Genomic DNA, 19930 nt, shown 5'->3' with positions numbered 1-19930 from the left:
CAGAAGAGTGCTATGACTCAAAATAAGTTGCAATTACAAAACTTTGTTTTTGTGGAAAAAACGGTAAAACCCAGAATCTCACGCAACCTTGCGTATTATAGACAACTTGAAATGATTTTTGAGGAGAAAATCAACAAACCCAGAATAAAACAGAAATAGATTCAAAAGGCGAAAAATGCAGCTTCACCTTGATCAGGAAGCTCGACAACTTGTGCTGTTGTTTCATGCAGCTCCTTCAGATATTTCCAAATTTCTGCAGCTGACTTGCCGGAAGGAATCTACGGTAGCTGATCATCGATAACAGAGAGCTTGAAAAGCATAATAGCCTCTCGATTGCGATCATCAAACTTGTCCTGTTCTGCTTGGTCGGAGGTCGAATGAGTCTTTTTGCCTAGAACAAGCTCATCCAAACGACGATACTCGAAGATGGTTAACATGCGCTACTTCCAGTGGTTATAATTGTGGCCATTGAATCGTAGACTGCCCTCCATCAGATTAGTCAAAGATGCCATATGCATGAAGTTCGAGGCAATGTTGAGGCTGACCCAGAAAAAATTGACAAGTACCCAGAAGAGTAGACGAAAAACCTAGAAGGAATCTGAAGTCGGATTTCAAATCTGTCGGCTCAAAAATCGAGGCACAGAAAAGAAGGTGCCCAGAAAATTCTGACGAAGACCCAGATGAGGTCTCGAAAAACCCACCAAGAATTTGAAAACAAACAAAAAATTCAGAGGTCAAAAAACTAGGGTTTCGAGAAAAATAACAGTCGGCGGCCAGGGAGGTCGGATTTGCAGAAAAAAATGGCGGATTTGGATAAAGGAACACCCGAAATGCTGGCAAAGATAGGCAAAAGGGCTAGATAGACAAAAACGACCCTTCAGCAATGATTATAGTAGACGAAATACCAGTTTTTTCAAGCATTTTTCGGCTCCAAAAAAACGATTTGCAAAAAACGTGAGACATTTTTGTTTGCAGAAAACGTGAGACATTTTTGTTGGCAGAAAACAAATGCGAGCAGCAGAAACGTGAATCACGCGTTACAAATTGAAACGAAGCTCGCGATTTTCAGACTGAGCCGCGGTAGGGTTTGTAAAAAAAAATGCCAAGAATCTGCTCGCGATTTGAACGTGAAAAAACTCCAAAATCTCCCCGCAATTCTCAAAAGAAAAAACCTAGCCGAAACTGAGATTTTTCACAGATGAATTTTTAAAACAAAAAACCCTAGATGGGTTGTTTTAGAAAACACTCAAAAATTAGTTTGAAAAATTTTAGCAAATAATTTCGAATGAAATTATAAATTTTTCAAAGAAATTCAAGTATTGGCTCTGATACCATGTTACAAGATTCAAGAAGAGTTGGCAGATTAACGGATTTCCGGATGATTGATTGATTAACAAAGGAACAAAAGTGTTCCTTATAAAGAATTACAAGGACATTGTTTCTAAAAGAAACAACGTAGACTGAAGACGGAATTAGAAACAAAACTAGAGACAGGATAGGAAACATTCCTATCTAGACTGAAAACAAAAGAGACAGGATAGGAAACATTCCTATCTAGACTGAAAGACGGACTACAGACAAGTAGTTGACTATTATAGAAAGTATAAGATATTATCTTAATAGTTTAACCATGGAGGAAACTCCGTAGTTAAGCACGCTCAAGCTGGAGTAGTACTGGGATGGGTGACCTCTGGGCAAGTCCCAGTGCTTCACCCCTGTCAATGAGTTTGACTCAAAAGCATCACCTAGATCCAATGAGTGCTAAGTGTTCCATTTATTCTCATGAGAGATGGACTCTTGTGAATCACTACTCATAAAACATTGGTCAATGAGTTTGAATCAAAAGCTACCCAATAAAATCCTGATAACAATATCACAATTTGACTTACTATGGAAAATATCTCCTACTTATCAATTGATGAGCTTAAGGGGCTTTCTAATGAATGGTTCATAAAGCACAACACTTGGTGAAGGTTTTGCAAATGGGGTTGCAAGCAAAGTGGGTTTAACCATAGAGGAAACTCCGTAGTTAAGCAAGCTTAAGCTGGAGTAGTACTGGGATGAGTGACCTCCTAGGAAGTCCCGTTGTTTCACCTCTGTGAGCATCACCTAGATCCAGTGAGTGCTAAGCGTTACATTTATTCTAATGAGAGGTGGATTCTTGTGAATCACTACTCATAAAACATGGGTCAATGAGTTTGACTCAAAAGCTACACAGTTAAATCTTGATAACAATATCACAATTTGACTTACTATGGAAAATATCTCCTACTTATCAATTGATGAGCTTAAGGGGCTTTCTAATGCATTGTTCATAAAGCACAACACTTGGTGAAGGTTTTGCAAATGGGGTTGCAAGCAGAGTGAGTTTAACCATGGAGGAAATTAAGTAGTTAAGCGCGCTTAAGCTAGAGCAGTACTGGAATGAGTGAGCTCCCGAGAAGTCCCAATGCTTCACCTTTGTGAGCATCACCTAGATCCAATGAGTGCTAAGTGTTCCATTTATTCTCATGCGAGATGGATTCTTGTGAATCACTACTCATGAAACATGGGTCAATGAGTTTGACTCAAAAGCTACACAGTTAAATCCTCATAACAATATCACAATTTGACTTACTGTGGCATATATCTCCTACTTATCAACTGATGAGTTTAAGGGGCTTTCTAATGAATGGGTTCATAAGGCACAACACTTGGTGAAGGTTTTGCAAATGAGGTTACAAGCAGAGTGGGTTTAACCATGGAGGAAACTCCATAGTTAAGCACACTCAAGACGGAGTAGTACTGGGATGGGTGACCTCCCGGGAAGTCTCGATGTTTCACCTCTATGAGCATCACCTAGATCTAATGGGTGCTAAGTGTTCCAATTATTCTCATGAGAGATAGATTCTTGTGAATCACTACTCATGAAACATGGGTCGATGAGTTTGACTCAAAAGCTACATAGTTAAATCCTAATAACAATATCACAATTTGACCTACTGTGGAAAATATCTCCTACTTATCAATTTAGTTGTATTTGGACTTGACTATTTCCCTGCATTTTGCACTTAGTGGAGGATCGATCTATATAGATACTCTCCCACACTTGCATTTGAAATTAACTTGAGACCTTTATCACACCCGTAAAGGGTTATTCGATGCCATTAAGGACATTTCCTTGTTCCTATTTCACTTGTTCCCCACTAGGGATTCAATCCTCATAGGGACAAAGTAGTCCCGCCAGGGTAAACTTTCAGAAACCCCCCTCCAAAAAAAGATGTAAAATATTGGTGAATCTTTCATTATTTTGAAAAACCAAATTATTTTTATCGGCGAATCTCTCATTTTTTTTTTTTTTAAATATTATTTTACATTGGTGATTATTTTGGAATCATAATTTTTCAGTAGAAAGTATTTGCGAATCTCAATAATAATAGGAAGTCCACCAATCATCATGGAATATTACAAATCAAATTTGAACATGTTTTATCTCATGGAAATTATGAGGATAATTACATTATATTTTAAATCAATAGTGAAAACTAAATATTGGTGATATATCCCTAAAGTAACTAATAATTATGATAACTATTGGTGAATTAATTTTTATGTCTTTGATAATATATAATATTTAGGTGAATCAAATCTAATCATTATCGAATATTGTGGCGAATCTTTGAGTTTGATTTTTTTAATAAAATAAATTATTGAGCGATTTAAAATATTTTAGAGCTAAATTTAATAGAAAATGTGGCGATTTAGGTTGCATTAAATCTTAAATTACTAGCAAAATTTTTCTAAATTTAGCCAATTTACGAATATTAGCCACTAAAAATACCTCAAGTCCCGCTGAAATTCTACTTCATTTATTCATTCACTCACCAAAGGGGAAATTCAACCTCTATAAGGACAATCTTAATCCCAACACATCTTGTCCTCATTCATTCATCTCAATCCTCAAGGGGAAGACCAACCACTATGGGGACAAGTGGAAATTCAACAAGCATAAAGACAAGTCAAAATTCCTTCTCCACAGGGACAAATTACATCCTTAGTTCTTTCAAGTGGAAAATTTGGTTCTATAAGGACAAAGTGGAAATTCAATGGTCATGGGGATTGGTAGAAATTCCATGTCCATTAGGACTTTCCCCTTTTTAACTCCAAAAAAAAATCTCAATGGCTACCTAGTGGAGAAATGGCCTTCATAGGGACAAAGTGGAAATTCCTTGTCCATAGGAACTTTCCACTTCCAATCTTTCCAAAAAATGTTCTATGAGTCAAGTTGAACTTTGGTGGAAAAATGACCCCTATAAGGACTTTTGGCTTTTGACCTTGTTTCTCATGCCCTGGAGTGGAAACTTGACCTTCATAGGGACTAATGACTCTTTCAACATGATTTCACTTGCTTTTGTCTCCCACAAGTGGAAATTCAAGCCCTGTTGGAATTAATAGCCACTTGAACTTGGACTTTACTTGTTCTTGTCTTCTAGGAATGGAAAATGGACCCCCATAAGTGATGCAGGAGCATCTTGCATGGAAAAAAAAAAAAAAAAAATTTGTGGAGGAGAGAGAAAGTGACGAAAATTAGAGGAGAAATAATAAAAAAATTAAAAAAAGGGAAAAAGGAGAAAAGAAAGGAAAAGGTGATTTCTATTTTCGAGGTGCATAGGTGGCATAATAGAAAAAAATAAAAAAATAAATGGTTGTCATTCCATTTATCGAGGTGAGTGGGTAGAATTCTAGAAAGTTATGAATATTGTAGAAAGTTTTGGAAGTTGTAGAAGGTTGTGGAAGTTGTAGAAGGTTGTGGAGGAATTCTAGAAGGTTGTGGATAAGTCATGCATGGGGTGGTAAGTGCCTATTTAAGCAAGGCATATGAGCATTTCTAAATCAAGCTCAAGGGGAAGTTTGAGAAGTAGAAGCTAGAAAGCGTGAAGGCTTCAAGGTGTGAGAGAGAAGGAGGAAGTGAAGAGTGAGTTTTCCTGAGTCTGTGGACAGAGCGCCGAATGTGAGGCAGTTTACAGCAAGATTATGGTGGAGTTGTGAGTGTGTAGACCGAGTGCCGAATGTGAGGCAGTTTACACTTGGATCTTGGATTAAGTTTGTGAGAAGAGCTAGTGGCTGCGGTTTAGAAACAAGGAGATTGCTTGGTGGCTTGCGAGCACAAGTTGAGATCTTGGAGGTTTCTACCAGAGTGTGGATCTGGACTAGCTTGGGTTTGGATTGGATCTTGAGAGATCTTGGAAAAATGTTATTGTAATTGCTATTGAATTTTCAGGTATAATAAAATTGTCTTTATATTGTTGCATTATTGGTTGTGAGTTGGTAAGGGTGGTGTGGCCCTTCGTTAGTAGTATCAGATCGTACCTACATCAGTGGTATCAGAGCAGGAGATCTTGAGTGTACAAGCAGATCGCCGAGGAGTGAGGCAGTTTGTACCAGGACCTTGGTTGGGTGAAGTTTATCAAAGCTGGTGGATTGCAAATCTGTTGTCCTAGACTTGTGATGTGGTTCCTGATTGTTCGTGCGAGGTGGCAGGTTGCGATCTGACTTGCAAACAATTTGGTTGTCACAAGGAGCATGGGAAGGATTTGTTGCAGAGGGTTTACGAAGATCTTGGGAGATGGCTCCGAGAGGATTGGACCCTAAGATGATTGCGAAAATCCATGATATAGTGGAGAGGAATTTTTCTAAGATGTTTGCTCGGTTGGATGCTAAAGCTAAGAAGGTCAAGGTGGAAGAGGATGGTTTTGCTGATCAGTTTGTGGAGTCTGATGCAGAACCTGCTGAGCAACTAGAGGTTGTTGCTGAAGATATTCCTAATGTTGTTGATGTTGGGACAGAGGTTCGTTTTCATGATCAGTTGGTTGAGTCTGACATGGAGACTGTAGAGCATTTGGTCATGGATGATCTAGTTGATGTTGGTGGTGACTTGAATGTTGCAGAGCACTTGGTCATGGATGATCTGGTTGTTGGAGGTGAGTTATGTATTGCAGAGCATCTTGTTGTGAGCAATGAGGTTTCTGGTGTTGAGAGTTTGGCATGTATTGATGGTGATCTACATGTTGGTGCTGATATGGAGTTTGTTGTTGTTGATGCGGGGTTTGTTGCTATGGGTGTGAATTCACTAGTTACTAATGTGAATGAGGGTTTGTTGATGAAGAATTATGTTCAGTTTGTTTCTGGGAGTGAGCACGCTGATTGGATGGTTGAGATTCTGGTGTTTGATAGAGTGATGCAGATGTGGAAGATTTGCATGGTGGTTTTGTTGTCCCTATTGAGGTGGAAACCTTTGGTGAAAATGAAGATGGTGGTAGATCTTTCTTTTTGGCATCAAAGTGTGGGACACACTTTTCTATTTACTGGGGGAGTCTGATGCAGGAGCATCTTGCATGGAAAAAAAAAAAAAAAAAAAAAATTGAAAAAAAAAAAAATTTGTGGAGGTGAGAGAAAGTGACGGAAATTAGAGGAGAAATAATAAAAAAATAAAAAAAAGGGAAAAAGGAGAAAAGAAAGGAAAAGGTGATTTCTATTTTCGAGGTGCATAGGTGGCATAATAGAAAAAAATAAATAAATAAATGGTTGTCATTCCATTTATCGGGGTGAGTGGGTAGAATTCTAGAAAGTTATGAATATTGTAGAAAGTTTTGGAAGTTGTAGAAGGTTGTGGAAGTTGTAGAAGGTTGTGGAGGAATTCTAGAAGGTTGTGGATAAGTCATGCATGGGGTGGTAAGTGCCTATTTAAGCAAGGCATATGAGCATTTCTAAATCAAGCTCAAGGGGAAGTTTGAGAAGTAGAAGCTAGAAAGTGTGAAGGCTTCAAGGTGTGAGAGAGAAGGAGGAAGTGAAGAGTGAGTTTTCCTGAGTCTGTGGACAGAGCGCCGAATGTGAGGCAGTTTACAGCAGGATTATGGTGGAGTTGTGAGTGTGTAGACCGAGTGCCGAATGTGAGGCAGTTTACACTTGGATCTTGGATTAAGTTTGTGAGAAGAGCTAGTGGTTGCGGTTTAGAAACAAGGAGATTGCTTGGTGGCTTGCGAGCACAAGTTGAGATCTTGGAGGTTTCTACCAGAGTGTGGATCTGGACTAGCTTGGGTTTGGATTGGATCTTGAGAGATCTTGGAAAAATGTTATTGTAATTGCTATTGAATTTTCAGGTATAATAAAATTGTCTTTATATTGTTGCATTATTGGTTGTGAGTTGGTAAGGGTGGTGTGGCCCTTCGTCAGTGGTATCAGAGCATACCTACATTAGTGGTATCAGAGTGTACCTACATCAATAAGAACTTTTCATCAAGACTTAACAGAAAGACGATTTCCGTAGGGACTAATAGTCCAAATTTGATGGAAAAATAATCCCCATAAGCAATTTGCACTTTTCTTGCATGACTTGATCATTTAGCCCAAATTTACAAGTAAAATATGGCATTAATATATATTGAAAAACAATTGACTATCCAAACATTTTGATACTTAGGAAGATTTACCCAAATCCTAGCCAACCTTATAGCTTGACCCTAATGATCACAAAACATTACGACTTATCCATATTTGCAACTTTGGAGACTTGGAAGCCTACCCACTTCTCAATGTAAAACAGGAGCTTATGGAGATCAAACGGACATTCTATTGTCAAAACCATAAAACTAACACAACAAAAAGAAGGGATCCCCATTTGCAATGGGGTGATGGTGTGCAAAGGTCACAATAAGACCTTAGGTGGTGGGTTCTTCAAGTATATTCAAGAACATTAAATGTGTCAAACAAAGTCTAGTAATGCCCTTTTCTTTTCTATGCAACAAATCCTAATTGGCCCATGACATTACAGTTAGTTTGGATCCGGATGTGGCAATCCATATATTTGTCTACAAGCATATCCTCAATATTGAGCTCACAAATTAAAGTTAGTGTTAATGAACCTCTCCATTTTTATGCTCAATGTGTTTGAGTTTTCTTGCTAAAAGATCTCCTTCTACACAAACTCCCACTCAAATAAGATTAGATTGAAAAACCTGGTCCTAACACCTAGCACTTGAGTTGATCATGCTTTACTATCAAAGGGAAGTAAGCTAAGGTGTGAAATACACTTCCTCCACTAATCTATTAAAGGAGGTATATGCAAAAAATGATAATTACATTATAATTTTGACTATTGGTTTACTACCATCAATTAGGAAAAAATGACTACATTTAATTTGTCTTTGTTAAATTTATTTTTATCTCTAATCTTGTATTTTGTATTTTTATATTACTTTATTTTCTTGAACAAATAGCCCCTTCGTTTTCTTTTCTTTTTTTTTGGAGGATTTTATATAATCCACATGCCCATTTTTTATACCCAATATGAGATCACAAGCATATGCTGACATATCTTTGACTAAGAGTTGAGGATTGTAGGGTATCCAATCCACAAAGTTATTTGGGCACAATGCCAACCTCATTCCTCAAATCATACTTTCAATGTTGTGAACCATAGTGGGAGGTGTATTCAAGGAATGTACCATCACCCTCACCAAAATGCTCAACCAATTGCACTACAGCCTTTTGGTGTCACTCTCCTTATTTCACTACAATAGAAAATAAACTAATAGCACATACAGAGTGCAAAGGCATGGTTGCATCTTCTTCCACTCTTCAATGATAAGGAAATAGATAAACAAAAAGGCATCTTCAAAGACATCTTTTAAGGTTTGGCAAAGTTATGGAGTGAGTCTGACAATCTTTTTGTCAAAGCAAACAAGTTCAACAAGATGTGTATACTCATTTCATGAAAACATAGTTATAAGGACCCTCAAAGATGTGTACACTAATTTCAGGAGAACATTGTTGGGAGAACCCTTGATAGCCTTTGTGTCCTAGTTATGAAGGTAAGGGCCAAAATAAGGCCCACTTTAATAGGTCCTTGAGTTGCCTAAAAAATTCAAAAAAATTGTAGGTTTGCCCCATGTTTCTCCACTTTAGGCCAAACAAAAACTACGAGCATGACTATATTTTAACATAGTCCCTTATTCATTTGCTCACATACCCTATTTCAAAAAAGTATACTTCTCCATCATGTCCATGCCCCATGGAGACATTTCCTAGGAAGAACAATAGTACCAAAAGGACAGTGCAAGAAATATAAAGAAACGAATATGGATGTCATTACATTATGATATTGCTATCAAGATTCAACCATGTCATTTTTGAGTCAAAAACATTGGCTCATGTTTCATGAGTAGTAGTGGTTCACAAGAACTCATCTCTCATGCGAACAAATAGTACACTTAGCACTCATTGCACCTTCACAATGCTCACAGAGGTGAAGCATTAGGCCTTCTTAAGAGGTCACCCATCCACTAGTACTCTACTCAAGCATGCTTAGTAATGGAGTTTCCTCCAATGTTAAGCCCACTTTTTTTGTTACCCCATTGACAAAACCTTCGGCGAGTCTTGTGCTTTGTGTACCATTCACTATAGAGCCTTTTAGCTCAGCAACTAATAAGTAAGAGATATTTCCCAAATAAGTCAAATTATGATATTTCCCAAATAAGTCAAATTATGATATTACTATCAGAATTTAACTTAACAGTATAGTTTTTTACTCGACTCATTGAGCCATGTTTCATGAGCAAGAACATATCTCGCAAGAGAATGAACAGTACATTAGGAACTTAGAAGTATAAAATAAATTTCATGAAATTAAACCAACCCATCCATGAAAACCTAATGTAGAGCAGTTCAGCAGATTTAAGGCATTAATCGCGTTCGCAAATAACACAATAATCCAATCTACAAATAGCTAAAAACAGAAAACCGGATACAGATAATTTTAAATTCCCTTAAGCAAGACCAGGTATTTGATTCCAAGATTATAAATGAAAGACAGTGGCAAGAAAATATTACGTTGGGATGTGAAATAAGGCAGTCGACAACCGACGCCATGGCTCGAGCAACAGGAAGAGCATCCCCTGCAAAGCCCCCAATGGTAGCCCCCACTCCCGTTGGTACAATCAACACAGATGTGTACTCTCTCCGCCCGGCTTCTCCCTACAACTCCAACCTTCATTACTATTCTTTTTCTCTTAATTAAACTGCATTGTACTGTTTAAACGGAGATTATTTCTTTCGCTTACACAATGTTGCTATCTTTAAACCTGAGTCTCTCTTTCTTTTTGCACTAGAAGATTGCAGCCAACAGACTGCTTAATTGGAAGCTTGAAAACGAGGAACTTACAAGGAGAGCTCGCGGCGTAGATGAAACTGCCAGGCGTCCGCATTTCAGAAATGAACGAATTGTCCCTGGAGACAAACTGCCGCTAAGTTTTTGGGGTTTTGGAGTAGAAATATTTACATTGACTAGGGGAAGAGTAACAGGAGTAACAGGACAGAGTGCCATTAACTCCACAACTGCACTTCTAGTAGTTAATCAAAACACATAAAATTCTTCCCGCTACTAGGTATCCACAATTAATTGTTTTCGGTTCGAATATAGGCAGGCTATCGTGTGAATCAAAACGGCAACGTCTGTCCAACGAAAATGTGCCTTTATTGGGCACGAATACTTTTATTTATTCTATTGGTTCGTACTATTTTGGAGGAGGAAAAAATTAATTTTCTTCAACAAAAATACAAATATTTTCTAATTATAAATACATCATTAATTACAACTTTATCTTTTTCATGACAAGTTAATTAAAAAAAAAATCAATCATTTTATCTTCTACCTCAGACAATATGTATAATCAATATTAATTCTCGATGGCAATATAATTTCAATATATTATATCTTTGTATTTGAATTTCTAATTTTTTTAAAACTTTGATTTTTTAATAAAAGTAAATAAATTATTACTATTATTTTACTTTTATAAAAATAAATTAAACATTATTATTTTTTAATTATATTTTATAATAGTGCTTGTAATATGTATAAATGATAAGTGTTACAATTTATAAATTATATCATTTATTATTAGTAATATTTTTTATTTAGACAATTTATCATTTAGTTTAAATATATTTAAAATTTAAATATATATTTTAATATTAAATTAATAATTATATTTTACATCAAAAAAGTAGTATAGAAAATAACTACAAAAAAAAAATAATTCAATTCTAAAAGATATATAAATTATTATTAAATTAAATAATCGATAGTTCAAAAAGATAGGTACAAAATCAAGAGAGGGGAGGCGAACCTCAACCTACTTGTTCAACTGGTAATCCATGATCAATCAACTAGCACAATATGTAACAATTTCAGCGAGATTACAAAAAAGAAAATTAGATAAGCTAATCCAGAGTATCATCACGATCATCAATCCATGTTGTCCATCCTAGCTCTCCTTCCATCCAAACAGCTTTCTTTCGTTCAAGAATATGAGCAAAAAAATCAAGTCTATCAGAAAAAGGGCCTCTAGTATATCGCATCTCCTTAATCAGTCGCTTAAGGACTTCTTCAAAAGCAGCCTGGTCATCAATAATGTTGGCCCATTCCAGCCCATGCTTCATTTCGTAGATGAACATCGTAGCGTGCCCATCACAGAGAAATCTTTTCAGTTTGTCTTTTTCAAGTTTCATAATGCAGCACACCCGCGAGACAATCTTAAAGCGTATGAGTTTCAAATGAAACAAAGTAAGGGATCTACCAACATATTGGAATTTGTCCTCATTTCTACTTTTCCAAATAAACCAAAGAATATAAGAAGAGAGAATATTCCAAAAAAAGTTAGCATCCTTCTTAAGACTGGATATGTTTCCAAGAATAGTATCCAGCACAGAGACATGATCAGTTATAGATATTCCAAAAAAATTTCATATAATCCTGGCAAAATGACAAGTAAAGAAAATATGTCTTAAATTTTCAGGAACCCTGCAAATAGAACAAGAGTCAGTATCACCAGTTTGATTTTCAATAAGAAGTCTATCAAGAAGAAGTTGCCATTTAAAATGTAAGATTTTGGGAGGAATACGAGACTTCCAGAATCTGTCAAGGATTTTGTGCCATTCAAGAGAGTCTAAATTCATATATCAGGTGGTATTCAGGTGTGATAAAATAGAGTGATCTTTATTAAGCACCTTATATATATCTTTAGCTTTGATTTTATGTAAGAGGGATCCATCATCCCAACGGAAATATAAGAATATTGGGAATCCACATCACATCTACGAGGAAGATTGAGAGGGCGACAAGCATTAGCTATCATATTATAGGTACGTTTATGAGAGTCAGGAAGATTGAACTTAAGCCTAATATCTTGCCAACTGGCAAGGTTGTCATTCTCCAAAATATCAATAAAGCTCTTGATACCATGATTGTTCCAATGTTTAGCAGAACACCCTTGAGTCATGGCAAGAGGCTTGCCATTATGTTTCAGATTCCACCAGATAGAACATTCACCGTGGATAGAATTATTGCTATCGAAGTTAGAATTATAAATAAAGCCCCTCACCAACTCCCAAGCCTTCCAGATAGACTTAAAAACCATGGAGCCTTGAACAGAGACAGGGAACATCCCAGCAACAAGATTAGCAAAGGGAAGGTTCTTCCAATATTTAGCTTGCTTAGGAAATCTAGATTGAATATTATTTCTAAGAAGAATTTTCCAAGGCTCATGACCATCAAGAGCCTAAAAAATCCACTTAGCAGCAAGAGAAACCCCTTGAATCCTAAGGTCTTTAAGGCCTAAACCACCTGACTTCTTATCAATGTGACACCAACTCCATCTAACAACATGTTTCTTCCTATTACCTTTACCATCAAACCATCAGAATCTCCCAATGGCCTTCTGAATTTCAAACAGTTGGTAATTACTAAACATCCAGACAGAAGAAAAGTATATACTATAGGATGACAAGATTTTTTGGCACACCTACACTCTACCAGCAAGCGAAAGCACCCTATTATCTCACTTGTAGAGTTTCTTCATAATTATATCCTTAACCCAATTCCACATGTCTTTGAGAGAAGGGGAGATTGAAAAAGGAACCCCCAAATATCTAACAATCTTATGAGGTCTGCCCCATGAGTAACCAAATTGGAGAAACCAATCTGGAGGTTCCTCTTTCCATCCAAGCATGATAGATTTGGGCTTAGATATACGAGCACCTGAGATGGTTTCAAACAACTCGAGTTTCAGATTAAGACGCTGAATATTAAGACAAGATAATTCAAGGAAGAGCGAGGTATCATCCGCAAATTGGATATTAAGAAGCTGAGTTGTTAGGGAGGGAAATCCCATTAACTTTGGGAGAGATAGTATCATCTCTGAGGATATAATACAAGGCATCAGAAGCAATAACAAAGAGAGCAGGAGCAAGAGGACATCCCTGTCGAATGGATCGAGACAGGGGTATAGGATTAGATAAAAAACTATTAATTTCAATTCTAGTAGAGGAATCCTTAAACAACACTTGAATATATATAGCAAATTCATCAGGGAATCCAAAGGCCTGAAGGATAGAAAGGATGAAATCCCATTTGACTCGATCATAAGCTTTCTCAATATCTAAAAGAAACATAGCAGAATTCTGATTTGAGGACTTAGCCCACTCCATTAACTCCCAGCTGGTGACAAGGTTTTCTAGAATATAGCGTCCCTTGATGAAACCAGTCTGGGTGGGACAAATGAAGTTGGGCAGAATATTAACAAGCCAAGAGGCCAAGGCTTTGGCCAGAATTTTGTATGAAAGGTTAAGCAAAGTAATCGGCCGCCAATTCTTGATTAGAGATTTGTCTCCATCTTTAGGGATGAGCTTAATAGTCCCCATATTGATAGAATTACCAAGAGTGCCACGATCATAAGCTTCTGAATATAAATCAAATAGATCCTTGGCAATCCAATCAATATTGGATTTGTAAAATTCAGTAGGGAGGCCATCTGACCCAGGAGCTTTATCCTTTTTAAGAGCAGATATAGCATTAGAGATCTCCTAAACTGATATCCTAGCCCTAAGGATGGAGACATCACCCTCAACAATTTTTTTAGGAATGAGATCCTTGCATTTATTCCTAAGATCTTTGGCATTACTGTTCTCTTCAGAATTGAAAAGAGCTTTGTAAAACTGCTCAAAGACAGCAGCAATGTCATTGATATCACTAAGCTCCTGATTATCCATAACAATTGTATCAATTTTCTCTTTTCTCTATTTTTGCTTAAGGTAATTAAAGAAGAATTTGGAGCCTTTATCCCCATATTTCAACCATTGTTGACAGCTTCTAATAGAGGCTCCAATGGTTTTAATATGTTGATGCTTCCTCAGAGAATCTCTAGCAGCAAAGACACGTTCAATATGTGATATAGAGGAGGGATTAGCTTGGGCATCTAATTCAGCAAATTGAAGGCGATCATTCAATTCATTTTCCACTCTTCTGTAATTTTTAGCCCTTCTTTGACCTAAGGTTTGAAATATTTTCCTCCACGAGGAGACATTTCTATTCCATCTATCAACTTGAGAAGAGAAATTATTAATAAGATTGAATGACCTAACCATCTTAACAACAATATTAGTATCCTGATCATTAAGCAAGGATATGTTAAGAATAAACTCTTCATTATGATGAGCGCTAGGAGCTAGAGCATTCCTTATGTTAATAAGAGCAACTATAGGAAGGTGATCAGAGAGAGTAGAGGAAGAAGCAAAAACAGGGGATTGTTGTTGGTTAGGAGAGAATGAAAAAAAGTCGGGATTTAACATAAAATCTATCAAGCCTGGAGTAAATCCTTTTAGACCCCTGTTGAAAGTTACACCATGTAAACCACAGGCCAGAAGTATCCCTTCTACGCCCTTCCATAGGATCAAATAGATTAAGTTTATGTTTACAACGATCCCAATAGAACTTCTCTTGATGTTTCCAAGCAAAAGGAAGACCACCAGACTTATCATCTTGATTCTCAACCATGTTAAAGTCTCTAGCCAGAATCCAGGGTATGTTGGCTAGATTATGAAGCTAATCCCAAAGAATGGTTCTCTCTTTAACCTCATTGGGAGTGTATATGGAGCAAACTCCAAAAGATGTGCCATTGAATTCAATTACAACCCAAGCCACATGGTTACAAGGGAAGCTTCCAACGGAATTAATATATCTTCCGCAGTAGGGATTAATAAGCAAGGCAGCACCACCCTTCCCTTTAGGATGATTAGTGCAAATTTTAATAGTTCTATTATTATTATTATTATTATTATTATTATTAGTTCTACTTATGCATTCATGTCAATGCAAATATGACATTAACACTAACCAATCAAATCAAAGAATTTACAAGATTATATGAGATTTTAAATTTTTATATCTTTTTCTAATATTACATTATTTTATAAATCACATTTTTCATCCATTCTATTGGTCCATACTATTTTTGGCGGGGGAGAAAATTAATTTTCTTCAACAAAAAATACAAATATTTTCTAACAACTTCATCTTGCATTAATGAATGTATTAATTACAACTTTATCTTTTCCACATTTATGACAAGTTGATAAGATTTTATTTTTTCAATCATTTTATCTTCCACCTCATCAATATTAATTATCACAATCTATTAATTATTTTTAATTTCTTATTTTAAATAGATTTATTATTAGTTTTACATTGATCTTTATTTTTGAGTACTTGATATAACTTGTTCCTATAACTTCATGTAATGCATAAGTTCAAATTACACACACACACACACACACACATGTATATGTATATATATACATACATATATACAAGCATGTATTTATCATCTTTGTCCTTTTCACGTCTTTTGCCTATGTATATATGATACATTCTTGTTATCTTTCTTCAATCTATAATTTAAGGCACACTCATTGTTTTATCTCATTTTACATGTTCTTTTACAATTTTGATATCTTCGTTTGTTAATCAACACTTTATTCAATTGATTCTTTTTTAGTTTCTATTTCTTTTCCAGGTTTGTCCTTGGAATGTGTTCCTTTTGGCCCCTTGTCCTTCTATCTACTCTATTATTGTCTCTCTTTTTTTCTTTTTCTTTTTTTTCATTCTTCAACCTCGAGTGTGTTCTATCTTTCATGCCTTGGTCCCTTTATCTTTTGGGTTAGCCATTATCTGCAACCTACTTTGTTTTGCATCTCTTGCTCTTCATCCTGATGATGGATCACATAGTGCGATTCAAAACATTGATGATAAAAATCTTAACACAATCGAATCTAGAAACATATTAGTACAATACAATGGATTGTGGAAATTTGATCTCTTTAAGTACTTAACCTACCAGCAAGCACTAATAAAGAATCATTATCCATATACGTAAACAAAAAATATAGAAAAACATGTTGTACATGATTAGAATTTTAAAAACTCCATTAATACAAAATCCCAATAAAAACCAATTATCCATGTCCATCAACACAAAACATTTTGTTAGATAAGTTCTTTTAAAATTATTTACCAAAATGAAAGCTAATTCGGAATACCATCAAGTCCCATTGATTCTTCAAATGAATCGAAAACTAAACCACCCTCATAATAATATTCTTATCCTTGCAAATTATATCAAGTTCTCCTTTGACATGTTCATTGGCATATGTTTGATTGGCATGTTCATCTACACTGAGATGAGGTTGTTTGCAATGATACCACAATGTTTCAAAAATATTATGCACTCAAACAATCATAACAATCAGTGGGAATCCTAAACAACTTTGATGTGACAAGTAGAATATGAAGATAAACTAATGAATAACGTAGTTACAGTTGATGAGAGAAACAAGGGCTGGGAGCCTGTGAATGGGCTTGCAAACATCTCTTGCCTGATCATACAATTTCTCAACACTCCTATAAGTTGACTTTGCTACACGTAAATCCCCTGTTTCTGTTACCCCTTTTCAATACAGGTAGATTTAGTCCATGTTTGGATTAGACATTAATGAGCGTTTCTTGTGGCATATATTTTGAGTAGCTAGGTGTTTTATTTTTGTGAATATGAAGAACTGATGAGTTATGACAAAAAAAAATAGATAGGATTCTTTAGCTTTTATTGGAAAGCACACAAAAGGAATGAAGCAGTGGGTGAGATGTTTAAGGAAATGTCTCCACTTCTTCCACTTCTCCACATCTCCTGAAATTCAAAGGCAAAAGTATCACTAATTTGGGCATCACATTTATATATAGCCCATTACTACAAATCAATATATTGATTCTAAGTTATTCTAACTATGCCAAGAGGCATTCTACACAATGGTAGCACTAATGCCTAGCACAAGAATATGTCAAGATTTCTTGTCAATAAAAAAGAAAAGGGAGTAATTACAAACTTCTAAATTAAATATTAACTTATTAATTCATAAAATAAAAAAGTATTTCCAAAATAATAGTTGGCCGAAATAATAGGCCCAAAAAAATAGGGCCCGAACAAATAGGGAACGAAAAATATGCCCCGAAAAAAATAGGGCCTAAAAAAAAGGGACCGAAATAATTTCAATATAATCTTTTTGTTGTTAAATATAATTTTACATGCACATTCATGCTTTTTTTTGTGGGGAGTGGGGGAATTTGAAACAAATTTGTGGAATCTGAAGAGACATCCATTAGGGGATATGAGGAGCCTCTCACAAGTTATAAAACAAAGATTCCTCATTTCATTTTCATTTTATGTTTTTGCAGGAAGGAAGAGATGGAGATTATTGGAGTTTTTGAACAGGAGTAGATTGAAGTTTTGGAGTAATTTTTTTGCAGGTGAGGATTCTATTTTTTATTTAGATTGTCATTTAGATTTAGATCTAGATGTAAATTGAGATTCAAAATTAGTTATAATATTCTACTTTGATTTAGATTTCAATTTTAATTAGTTTCATTTATATTTAGAATTCTATTCAAAATTGGTTAGGCTTGCATTTAATAGTTTAGTCTTGCATGTTTGATTTAGATTTAGATTTGCATTCAAAATCTATTTGATTTATATATTTTATAATACTTTTCATTTGCATATTTTAAAAGTGCATGTTTCAAATTAGTTTTAGATTTGCATGTTTCATATTAGTTTTAGATTTGCATATTTTAAAATAGTTTTGGTTTGCATGTTTTAGATTTGAATGTTTCATAATAGTTTTATATTTGCATGTTTCAAAGTATTTATATTTTCATATTTCAAAGTATAATTTTATCATTAATGTGGATGACAATGCCACCATATCAATACTATTTGTATTTTATTAAAGTTAATGATTTATTTAAAGTAGATGAATCATATATTTAGTATATATTTTATGATTATTGAATTATAAATTTTTTTAAAAATCTCAAAATAATAGTTGGCCAAAATAATACTAAGCCAAATGGATTCTGAAATAATAGGGCCCAAAAAAGGGGCCAAAAAATAAGACCCAAAAATTAGGGCCAAAATTTAGGACCCGAAAAAATAAGGCCAAAAAAATTGAACCCAAAAAAATATGGCTGAAATAATTTTGTTAAATTTTTAAATATAAAACATTTTATTTTTTGTTAAATATATTTTTACATGCACATTCAATATGCTTTTTTTTGTGGGGAGTGGGGGAATTTGAAACAAATTCATGGAATGTCAAAAGGCATCTATTGGGGGATATGAGGAGTCTCTCATAGGTTATAAAACAAATGCTCCTTATTTCATTTTCATTTTGTGTTTTTACAGGGAGGAAGAGATGGAGATTATTGGAGCAGATTAGAGTTTTTGAGGAGTAGATTAAAGTTTTGGAGTAATTTTTTGCATGTGAGATTTCTATTTTTTATTTTTATTTTTATTTTTATTTTTAGTTTTGTATTTAGATTTAGATTTAGTTATGTATTTACTCCTCGCAGTCATTGAAGAGGCTGGAGCGGTTCTGCTCGTAGACCCCCAGGTCGCAACCTCATCGTTGCTCTCCTAATGGAGGCTTTCATGGCCATCATCACTCAACCTCACCTCCTTGGAGGTTAGGCTTAGGTTGGTCCCTGGTGGCTCCCCCTGCTACCGCTAATGCGGGTTGGCCGTATGCTCCCCATGACCCCAAGTGGGTGTTCCCCCGGCTGGATTTAGCCATTTCTCCTCCTAGGGCCGAGGAAGATAAAGATAAAGATAAAGATGTTGTTGCTATTGCTGATGGTTAGGCTCCCCCTAAGCCAACCACTAACCCCAAGGATTTATAGGGTTTTGATGACAAAGACCCTCCTTCGACTGGCACTGCTCTTGTAGCCTAAAGTTTTATATTTCTATTTTTATATTTTTTTTGATGAATGGTTGATCTCTGGCCTTGGGCCATATGAACTCGCAAGGTGATCCTGTATCCCTCGACCCTTTTTTTATGAATATGTATCTTTAAATTTTTAATTTAATGGAAAAGGTCTATTCATAAAATAAAAAAATGTAGATTTAGTTTCAAAATTAGTTGTAATATTCTCCTTTGATTTAAAATTCATTTTCAATAAGTTTCATATAGTTTAGCCTTGTATGTTTGATTTAGATTTAGAATTAAAATTGATTCAAAATCTATTTGATATAGATATTTGATGTTACATTTCATTTGCAGATTTTTAATGTGCACGTTTTAATTTAATTTTATATTTCCATGTTTCATATTAGTTTTACATATGCATTTTTCAAAATGCTTTTGGTTTACATGTTTTAGATTTGTATGTTTCATAATAGTTTTATATTTGCATGTTTCAAAATATTTATATTTTTTTATGTTTCATAATTATATTTTATCATTAATGTGGATGGCAAGGTCGCCTTATCAATAAAATTTGCATTTTATTAAAGTTAATGATTAGTTTAAAATAAATGAATTATATATTTAGTTTATATTTTGGTATTATATAATTAGAATATGTATGTGTTTTATTAAATATTTTTCATAGTATATATAGATTTTTATAAATATTAATGTTTGTAATGTTTGAAAAGTGGAAGGCAATGCTACCATATTTAAAACATTACAATCTAACTATTTTTTTAAAAATAGTTTTGATTTATATTTA

At 34.9% G+C, this 19930-nt stretch overlaps 1 protein-coding gene across 3 annotated transcripts in view; it reads right to left on the bottom strand.

Moving 5' to 3' along the window:
* Positions 1-10487, bottom strand: part of LOC149571312 (uncharacterized) — a 69578-nt gene extending 59091 nt beyond the window's left edge. For 2 of the 3 annotated variants that reach the window (XM_089812861.1, XM_089812862.1), the window contains exons 1-2: positions 10199-10487; positions 9868-10011 (exon numbers count right to left, since the gene is read on the bottom strand). In XM_089812861.1, the coding sequence (XP_089668987.1) occupies positions 9868-10011; positions 10199-10360 (306 nt within the window). In that variant the 5' untranslated portion in view covers positions 10361-10487. The remainder of the gene's footprint in view (positions 1-9867; positions 10012-10198) is intronic. The other variant, XM_089812863.1, reaches the window with a different exon arrangement.
* Positions 10488-19930: the final 9443 nt, after the last annotated feature.

This window comes from Cupressus sempervirens, chromosome 2 (genome assembly GCF_028749045.1).
Source record: "Cupressus sempervirens isolate cs-2001-9-10 chromosome 2, ASM2874904v1, whole genome shotgun sequence".
In the NCBI taxonomy this organism is placed as follows: domain Eukaryota; kingdom Viridiplantae; phylum Streptophyta; class Pinopsida; order Cupressales; family Cupressaceae; genus Cupressus; species Cupressus sempervirens.
Note: the sequence above shows the minus strand (reverse complement) of the source record. Positions and strands in the feature narration are given on the sequence as shown.